This window comes from Balaenoptera acutorostrata, chromosome 1, assembly GCF_949987535.1.
Source record: "Balaenoptera acutorostrata chromosome 1, mBalAcu1.1, whole genome shotgun sequence".
Classification (NCBI taxonomy): Eukaryota; Metazoa; Chordata; class Mammalia; order Artiodactyla; family Balaenopteridae; genus Balaenoptera; species Balaenoptera acutorostrata.
Genome location: NC_080064.1, coordinates 172,765,896 through 172,775,796, shown reverse-complemented (window position 1 = coordinate 172,775,796; position 9,901 = coordinate 172,765,896). Strand labels below are relative to the sequence as shown.

At 39.7% G+C, this 9,901-nt stretch overlaps 1 protein-coding gene across 1 annotated transcript; it reads left to right on the top strand.

The window, feature by feature from the left end:
• Positions 1–7,773: 7,773 nt before the first annotated feature.
• LOC103020054 (endophilin-A3-like) lies at positions 7,774–8,817 on the top strand. The gene has a single exon (XM_057558618.1). It carries the CDS (start codon positions 7,774–7,776, stop codon positions 8,815–8,817), a length of 1,044 nt encoding a protein of 347 aa, XP_057414601.1.
• Positions 8,818–9,901: the final 1,084 nt, after the last annotated feature.

Here is a 9,901-nt window from a genome sequence, read left to right as displayed (position 1 = left end):
TTTTTTTAATTATTATTTTTTACATTCTATATATATATATATATATATATATATATATGTATATATGTGTGTGTGTGTGTGTGTTTGCATACAGTATTTGTTTTTCTCTTTCTGACTTACTTCATGCTGTATAACAGACTCTAGGTCCATCCACCTCACTACAAATAACTCAATTTTTTTCTTTTTGTGGCTAAGTAATAATCCATTGTATATATGTGCCACATCTTCTTTATCCATTCATCTGTTGATGGACACTTAAGTTGCTTCCATGTCCTGGTTATTGTAAATAGTGCTGCAAGGAATATTGGGGTGCATGTGTCTTTTGGAATTATGGTTTTCTCAGGGTATATGCCCAGTAGTGGGATTGCTGGGTTGTATAGTATTTCTACGTTTAGTTTCTTAAGGAACCTCCATACTGTTCTCTATAGTGGCTGCATCAATTTACATTCCCACCAGCAGTGCAAGAGGCTACCCTTTTCTCCACACCCTCTCCAGCATTTATTTTGGTAGATTTTTAAATGATGGCCATTCTGACCAGTGTGAGGTGATACCTCATTGTAGTTTTGATTTGCATTGCTCTAATGATTAGTGATGTTCAGCATCTTTTCATGTGTTTGTTGGCAATCTGTATATCTTCTTTGGAGAAATGTCTATTTATGCTTTCTGCCCATTTTTGGATTGGGTTGTTTGTTTTTTTGATATTGAGCTGCATGAGCTACTTGTATATTTTAGAGATTAATCCTTTGTCAGTTGCTTCATTTGCAAATATTTTCTCCCATTCTAAGGTTTGCCTTTTCCTGTTGTTTTTGGTTTCCTTAGCTGTGCAAAAGCTTTTAAGTTTCATCTGGTCCCATTTGTTCATTTTTGTTTTTATTTCCATTTCTCTAGAACGTGGCTCAAAAAGGATCTTGCTGTGATTTATGCATAGAGTGTTCTTCCTATGTTTTCTGCTAAGAGTTTTATAGTGTCTTGACTTACATTTAGGTCGTTAATCCATTTTGAGTTTACTTTTGTGTATGGTGTCAGGGAGTGTTCTAATTTCAGTCTTTTACATGTAGCTGTCCAATTTTCCCAGCACCACTTATTGAAGAGCCTGTATTTTCTCCACTGTATATGCTTGCCTCCTTTATCAAAGATAAGGTGACCATATGTGCGTGGGCTTATCTCTGGGCTTTCTATCCTGTTCCATTGATCTATGTTTCTGTTTTTGTGCCAGTACCAAACTGTCTTGATTACTGTAGCTTTGTAGTATAGTCTGAAATCAGGGAGTCTGATTCCTCCAGCTCCGTTTTTCTTTCTCAAAGTTGCTTTGGCTTTCGGGGTATTTTGTTTTTCCATACAAATTGTGAAATTTTTTATTCTAGTTCTGTGAAAAATGCCAGTGGTAGTTTGATAGGGATTGCAATGAATCTGTAAATTGCTTTTGTAGTACAGTCATTTTCAGAACATTGATTCTTCCAATCCAAGAACATGGTATATCTCTCCATCTATTTGTATCATCTTTAATTTCTTTCATCAGTGTCTTATAGTTTTCTTAGTACAGGTCTTTTACCTTCTTAGGTAGGCTTATTCCTAGGTATTTTATTCTTCTTTTGTAATGGTAAATGGAAGTGTTTCCTTAATTTCTCTTTCAGATTTTTCATCATTCGTGTATAGGAATGCAAGAGATTTCTGTGCATTAATTTTGTATCCTGCTACTTTACCAAATTCATTTATTAGCTCTAGTAGTTTTCTTGTAGCATCTTTAGGATTCTCTGTGTATAATATCATGTCATCTACAAACAGTGACAATTTTACTTCTTTTCCAGTTTGGATTCCTTTCATTTCTTTTCATCTCTGATTGCTGTGTCTAAAACTTCCAAAACTATGTTGAATAATAGTGCTGAGAGTGGGCAAACTTGTCTTGTTCCTGATCTTAGTGGAAATGGTTTCAGGTTTTCACCATTGAGGACGATGTTGGCTGTGGGTTTGTCATACATGGCCTTTATTATGTTGAGGTATCTTCCCTCTATGCCTACTTTGTGGAGGGTTTTTATCATAAATGGGTATTGAATCTTGTCAAAAGATTTTTCTGCATCTATTGAGATTATCATACGTTTTTTAGCTTCAATTTGTTAAAAAGGTGTATCACACTGACAGATTTGTGTATATTGAAGAATCCTTGCATCCCTGGTATAACCCCACTTGATCATGGTTTATGATCCTTTTAATGTGCTGTTGGATTCTGTTTGCCAGTATTTTGTTGAGGATTTTTTCCTTTATGTTCATCAGTGATATTGGCCTGTAGTTTTCTTTTTTTGTGACATTTTTGTCTGGTTTTGGTACCATGGTGATGGTGGCCTCGTAGAATTAGTATGGGAGTGTTCCTCTCTCTGCTACATTTTGGAAGAGTTTGAGAAGGATAGGTGTTAGTTCCTCTCTAAATGTTTGATAGAAATCGCCTGTGAAGCTATCTGGTCCTGGGCTTTTGTTTGTTGGAAGATTTTTAATCACTGTTTCAATTTCAATTTTTGTGATTGGTCTGTTTATATTTTCTATTTCTTCCTGGTTCAGTCTCAGGTGCTTCAGGTGTATGGTTAGGTTGTTTATTTGAGATTTTTCATGTTTCTTGAGGTAGGATTGTATTGCTATAAACTTCCGTCTTAGAACTGCTTTTGCTGCATCCCATAGATTTTGGGTCATTGTGTCCTCTGTTTCAAGGTATTTTTTGATTTCCTCTTTGATTTCTTCAGTGATCTCTTGGTGATTTAGTTATGTATTGTTTCACCTCCATTTGTTTGTATTTTTTACAATTTTTTTCCTGTAATTGGTATCTAGTGTCATGACATTGTTTATTTTAAAGTCTATTTTGTCTGATATGAGAATTGCTACTCCAGCTTTCTTTTGATATCCATTTGCATGGAATATTTTTTTCCATCCCCTCACTTTCATTCTGTATGTGTCCCTAGGTCTAAAGTGGGTCTCTTGTATACAGCATATATATAGGTCTCGTTTTGTATCCATTCAGCCAGTCTGTGTCTTTCAGTTGGAGCATTTAATCCATTTACATTTAAAGTAATTATAGATATGTACATTCCTATTTCTATTTTCTTAATTGTTTTGGGTTTGTTTTTGTGGATCTTTTTCTTTTCTTGTGTTTCCCATGTAGATAAGTTTCTTTAGCATTTGTTGTAAAGCTGGTTTGGTGGTGCTGAATTCTCTTAGATTTTGCTTGTCTGTAAAGCTTTTAATTTCTCTATTGAATCTGAATGAGGTCCTTGCTGGGTAGAGTAATCTTGGTTGTAGGTTTTTCCCTTTCATCACTTTAAATATGTCCTGCCACTGCATTTTGGCTTGCAGAGTTTCTGCTGAAAGATCAGCTGTTCACCTTATGGGGATTCCCTTGTATGTTATTTGTTACTTTTCCCTTGTTGCTTTTAATATTTTTTCTTTGTATTTAATTTTTGATAGTTTTATAAATATGTGTCTTGGCATGTTTTTCCTTGTATTTACCCTGTATGGGATAAATCTCTGTGCTTCCTGGACTTGATTGTCTATTTCTTTTCCCATATTAGGGAAGTTTTCAACTATAATCTCTTCAAATATTTTCTCAGACCCTTTCTTTTTCTCTTCTTCTCCTGAGACCCCTATAATTCGAATGTTGGTGCATTTAATGTTGTCCCAGAGGTCTCTGAGGCTGTCCTCAATTCTTTGCATTCTTTTTTTTTATTCTGCTCTGTGGTAGTTATTTCCACTATTTTGTCTTCCAGGTCACTTATCCATTATTCTGCCTCAGTTATTCTGCTATTGATTCCTTGTAGAGACTTTTTAATTTCATTTATTGTGGTGTTCATCATTGTTTGTTTACTCTTTAGTTCTTCTAGGCCCTTGTTAAATGTTTCTTGTTTTTTCTCCCATGTATTTTCTAAGAGGTCTCTGCTGGTCCAATTTCCTGAACTCAGCTCTCCCACCTCAGAGTCTCAGTCCTGACATCCCACCAGAGCACAAAGACCCTGTCAGCCACACAGCTCAGAAGAAAAGGGAGAAAAAAAAGAAAGAATAATAAAATAAATAAGTTATTAAAATAAAAATTAAAAAGTATTATTAAAATAAAAAAAATTTAAAAGTAATAAAATAAAGTGAAAAGAGCAACCAAACCAATAAAGAAATCCACCAGTGATAACAAGCACTAAAAACTATACTAAGATAAACATAAAAATCAGAAACTAGCCAGTCACATACAGCAAACCCCAATTTTGTGATGATTTGTTGTCTATTCAGGTATTCCACAGATGTATGGTACATCAAGTTGATTGTCAAGATTTAATCTGCTGCTCCTGAAGCTGCATGGAGAAATTTCCCTTTCTCTTCTTTGTTCACACAGCTCCTGGGGTTCAGCTTTGGATTTGGACCCACCTCTGCATGTAGGTCACCCTCTGTTGTCTGTTTTTCATCCAGACAGGAGGGGGTTAAAGGAACTGCTGATTAGGGGGCTCTGGCTCATTCAGGCTGCAGGGAGGGAGGGGTACGGAATGCAGGGCTAACCTGTGGTGACAGAGGCTGTTGTGACTTTGCAACAGCCTGAGGTGTGCCGTGTGTTCTCCTGGGGAAGTTGTCTGGATCACAGGACCCTGGCATTGGTGGGCTGCACAGTGTCCCAGGAGGGGAGGTGTGGATAATGACCTGTGCTTTCACACAGGATTCTTGGTAGCTGCAGCAGCAGCCTTAACATTTCATGTCTGTCTCTGGTGTCTGTGCTGATAGCTGTGGCTCATGCCTGTCTCTGAAGATTGTTTAGGCAATGCTCTGAATCTCCTCCCCTCACGCACCCTGAAACAATGGTCTCTTGACTCTTAGGCAGTTCCAGACTTTTTCCCAGACACCCTCCTGGCTAGCTGTGGTGCACTTGTCCCCTTCAGGCTGTGTTCATGCAGCCAACCCCAGTCCTCTCCCTGGGATCTGAACTCAGAAATCTGAGCCTCAGCTCCCAGCTCCCACCCATCCTGGAGGGTGAGCAGACAGGCCTCTCAGGCTGGTGAGTGCTGGTCGGCACTGCTCCTCTGTGTGGGAATGTCTCTGCTTTTCCCTCTGCACTTCTTTTGCTGCCCTCTCCTCCATGGCTCCGAAGCTTCTCCCGCCCACCCCCTATCTCCACCAGTGAAGGGGCTTCCTAGTGTGTGGAAACATTTCCTCCTTCACAGCTCCCTCCCAGAGGTGCAGGTCCCATCCCTATTCTTTTGTCTCTGTTTTTTCTTTTTTCTTTTGCCCTACTCAGGTACGTGGGGAGTTTCTTGCCTTTTGGGAAGTCTGAGGTCTTCTGCTAGCGTTCAGTAGTTGTTCTGTAGGAGTTGTTCCACATGTAGATGTATTTCTGATGTATTTGTGGGGAGGAAGGTGATCTCCACGTCTTACTCCTCCACCTTCTTGAAGGTCCTCTAGGAATACAGAATTTAAGGGCACAGTGCAAGTGGGCAGGTAGATAGATTTAGTGGTGAGAGCAAGTAGAAATTTTCTTTTGGTTGTTTCTATTTTTCTCAGTGATGTAGAAAGCAATTTTCTGTCATCAAACTCTTCTAAGTGTAGTCCATAGAATAGTAACACCATGACATGTGGGAGCTTATTGAAAATGTAGACTCTTAGGCTTTACCTTAGATCTCCTGAGTTAGAATCTTTATTTTAATAAGAAACTTTAGGTGATTCTTACACATATTAAAGTTTGAGGAACACTGGTCTAGAATGGTGCCCCTCAAAACATAGTTCACACATCACTGCCAGTCTGCTAATAATATTTGCCACTGGCCTGCAACAAGATTTGTAAGGAAAATGAGAGTATTCCTTCAGACTCTTTTGTAGGAAGTTGACATTGCTGTGACATTGAATCATGTGATCACAGTACTCATCTTGAACAGAATGTAGAACACTTTGGGTATTATGGAACTCAAGAGGTATATCACATGATGCAAACTATGTCCAAGGTATAGGGCAGTTAAGACCATGTTACAAAGTGTGATATTTCAAATTAATTTGCCAGTTTTAAAGTTCCTTAAATGTAGAATCCATTTTCTTTTCATTGAAAGATAATTTAAATTGAATGATAACTTATAGAGTGAATTGTTCAAACTAATGATGGATTGAAGATAATTTTTAAAATAAACTATTAGGATGCAAGCATCTACGGCACAAGGCACTGAGGTATCTCCCTCTTATGAGCTGTGATTTTCTGTCCCCCCACTCCATGCTCCACCAAACCCTCTTTCTTACTCCTTAGAGAAAAGAGAGGAGCTCTGTTTGTTGTACAAGTGCATCTATATGAGACTGGAAAGGGATGCTTTAGTCTTTGCATCAGGTGGTGATGTGTATATATGTACTGAAGTGAGTCTAACATTGATTCACTAAATGGGAATACATAGTGAAGAATTTGGCCTTGGTCAAAGAGAGGTCTGGCCTTTGCCCTTGGCTTTTGGGAGGTAATCTAAGTCATACCTGACAGGAGTGTCTTGTTTAGGCTGGCCACTCTGACAGTCTTAGGGTGGAAGCTGGCTATGCCAGAATGACCAAAACATGTGATTTAGGGTGAGGGATTTGGCGTCATGTGGTATCAGTCTACCTAGAAGCTAAATTGCACCATCTGGAAAATCAATGTCAGTCAATCCTGCCTACATAATAAAGCTCCAATAAAATCTCTGGATGCTCTGGAATTCCAGGTGAACTTTGCTGGTTGGCAATACTCCATACATATTGTCACACATCAAAGCTGGGAGGGTAACATGTTCTGAGGACAATGGAAGCTTCATGTTTGGAACACTCCCAGACTCTGCCCCACATATCTCTTCCTTTGGCTGATTTTAATTCATATCTTTTCCATGTAATAAATCATAACTGTGAGTATAATAGCTTTCAAAGAGTTTGGAGAGTCCTTCTAGGTAATTACTGAAACTGAAGTAGTTTTGGAATGCCCCTGACCTTGCAGTTGGTGTCAGGAGTGAGGGGAGTCTGTAAGGACTCTTTCCCCTAGTTTGTACTTGGACACTGTCTTAGTTTGCTCAGACTGCCATAAAAAATACCATAGACTGGGTGGCTTAAACAACAGAAATTAATTTTCTCATAGTTCTGGAGGCTGGAAAATCCAAGATCAAAATGCTGGCCAGTTTGATTCCTGGTGAGAACTTTCTTCTTGGTTTGTAGACAGCTACCTTCTCTCTGTGTGCTCACTTGATGGAGACAGATATCTTTGACGTCTCTCCCTCTTTTATAAAGATACCAGTTTTATTGGATCAGAGTCTCACCCTTATGACCTCATTTTATCGTGTTAATCGCCTCCTTAAAGGCCCTATCTCCAAAACAGTCACATGGAGGCATTAGGAATTCAACATATTTTGTATTTTTGGGGGGCATAATTCAGTCCATAGCAGACTCTAACTCCTGGCAGTGGGTTTAGAAGTCTTGGACAGACTTGGCAGTCCCAGGATATGCCCTTAACCTCAAAGTTTGACTGACTCTGGGTAGGAAGGATAATGTAGCAAGGGGTTATTTTCAAAGCGCATGTGAAACATTAAGTGAAATAAGCCAGACACAAAAGGACAAATGTTGTATGATGCATATGAGATACCTAGAATAGACAGTCAAATTCACAAAGAGAGTAGAATAGAAATACCAGGGGCGGACCGTGGGAGGCTGGCCCGGCCGAGCCCAGCCGCGCGGGGACCGGCCCCAGTGCCCGCTTCCCCAGCGTGTCGCAGCTGCGTGGCCCAGCAGAGCCCAGAGACCACCCAGCCCCGGGCGGGCGCCGTCCAGATGTCGGTGGTGGGGCTGGAGAAGCAGTTCCACAAAGCCAGCCAGCTGTTTAGTGAAAAAATAAGTGGCGTTGAAGGAACGAAACTAGATGATGAATTTCTTGACATGGAAAGGAAAATAGACGTTACCAATAAAGCTGTTGCAGAAATTCTTTCAAAAGCCACAGAATATCTTCAGCCGAATCCAGCATACAGAGCTAAGCTAGAATTGCTGAACACTGTGTCGAAGATCCGAGGACAGGTGAAAACCACTGGGTACCCACAGACGGAAGGCTTGCTGGGCGACTGCATGCTGAAATACGGGAACGAGCTCGGGGAAGGCTCCGCTTTTGGCAATGCATTGATAGAAGTTGGTGAATCCATGAAGCTAATGGCTGAGGTGAAAGACTCTCTTGATATTAATGTAAAGCAAACTTTTACTGATCCACTTCAGTTACTACAAGACAAAGATTTAAAAGAGATTGGGCACCACCTGAAAAAGCTGGAAGGCCGCTGCCTGGATTACGATTATAAAAAGAAGCGAGTAGGTAAGATACCAGATGAAGAAGTCAGACAAGCAGTAGAAAAATTTGAAGAGTCAAAGGAGTTGGCTGAAAGAAGCATGTTTAATTTTTTAGAAAATGATGTAGAACAAGTCAGCCAGTTGGCCGTGTTTATAGAGACAGCTTTAGACTATCACAAACAGTCCACAGAGATTCTGCAGGAGCTACAGAGCAAGCTACAGATGCGAATATCGGCTGCATCCAACGTCCCCAAACGAGAATACAAGCCATGGCCCATAAAAAGGAGTCCTAGTGAGCTCAGTGGGGTATCCACCACCTCTTCAGCAAAGACAACAGGTTCTCACGTTCCCATGGACCAGCCCTGCTCTCGTGGTCTCTATGAGTTTGAGCCAGAAAACCAAGGAGAACTAGGATTTAAAGAAGGGGATATCATTACATTAACCAGTCAGATAGATGAAAACTGGTATGAAGGAGTGCTCCATGGAGAATCTGGATTCTTCCCCATTAATTACGTGGAAGTGATTGTGTCTTTACCTCAGTAAATGTGTAACTCAAACTTTGGAGGTACTTTCATAATGGAAATGAATTCACACCAGTGTTCTCTCAGTGTGGTGTTCTGTGGCATTCTTACTCTTTGACCAGCTTAATGACTTTTGTATGTGTGTTCTCTTTACAATGTATTTTGTATCCATTTAATTTGTATAAATGATTTTCTTGTCTTAGCTACATGAAAATACCATTTTCTATTTTTGCTGACTGTCCTAAAAGTCATTGGTTAAATAAATGTATGTGCTTCGTGTTGCTAAAAATAAATGGCACCCACTGCAGTTTTGTTAGTGAATTGCCCATATTCCTCAAGCTGTGATGGAATGCGACACTTGAAACTAAGAACTGCTAAATATTTTGTTTCCTGACATTACTGATGGCATCCGGTCTTTTCCCTTCATGGTGTTTTAGCTGACTTGTGAATAACCCAATAAACATGACACACTGTGTTGGCAAAAAAAAAAAAAAAAAAAAAAAAAAAAGAAATACCAGGGGCTAAGGGGTGGAGTAAATGAGAAGTTATTGTTTAATGGTTAGAAAGTTTCCATTTAGGATGATGGGAAATTTTTAGAGATGGATGGTGGCAATGGTTGCGCAAAAATATAAATGTACTTTGCTACTGAATGGTATACTTAAAAAGCGTTAAAATGGTAAGTCTTTTGTTATGTATATTTTAGCACACTTTTAAAAAAGTACATCAACCCCATTATAATTTTTCTCATTTCATGGAATTGGAATTCAGCCAGCAGACTGCTAAGAATGTCTGTAGCAAAGGGAGCAAGATCGTTTCTCCCCTTCCTGATCTAGTTCACTCCTCCTGAATTACTGACACATATTCAGCCATTCCTGTCACTCGCTGGAACACAGACTGCTAATGTCCACCAAAACCCATTTCCTTTCCCTTCTGGGCATACAATGAGACTAGATTTCTAAGTTAGGAGAGACCACATCACTAAGATCTGTGCCATATTCAGGTCCATCTCCCCTGTAGGTGAACATCTTTTTCTCTGTCTACTGTGAGAATGGAGAGAATTCCAAGGACCCAGAGGAGGGTGAGAGGAGCTCAGTCCAATACCTGCA

Bases quoted from the DNA above. Each gene is read 5' to 3' on its own strand.
- LOC103020054 (XM_057558618.1), top strand. From the start codon at position 7,774: ATGTCGGTGGTGGGGCTGGAGAAGCAGTTCCACAAAGCCAGCCAGCTG.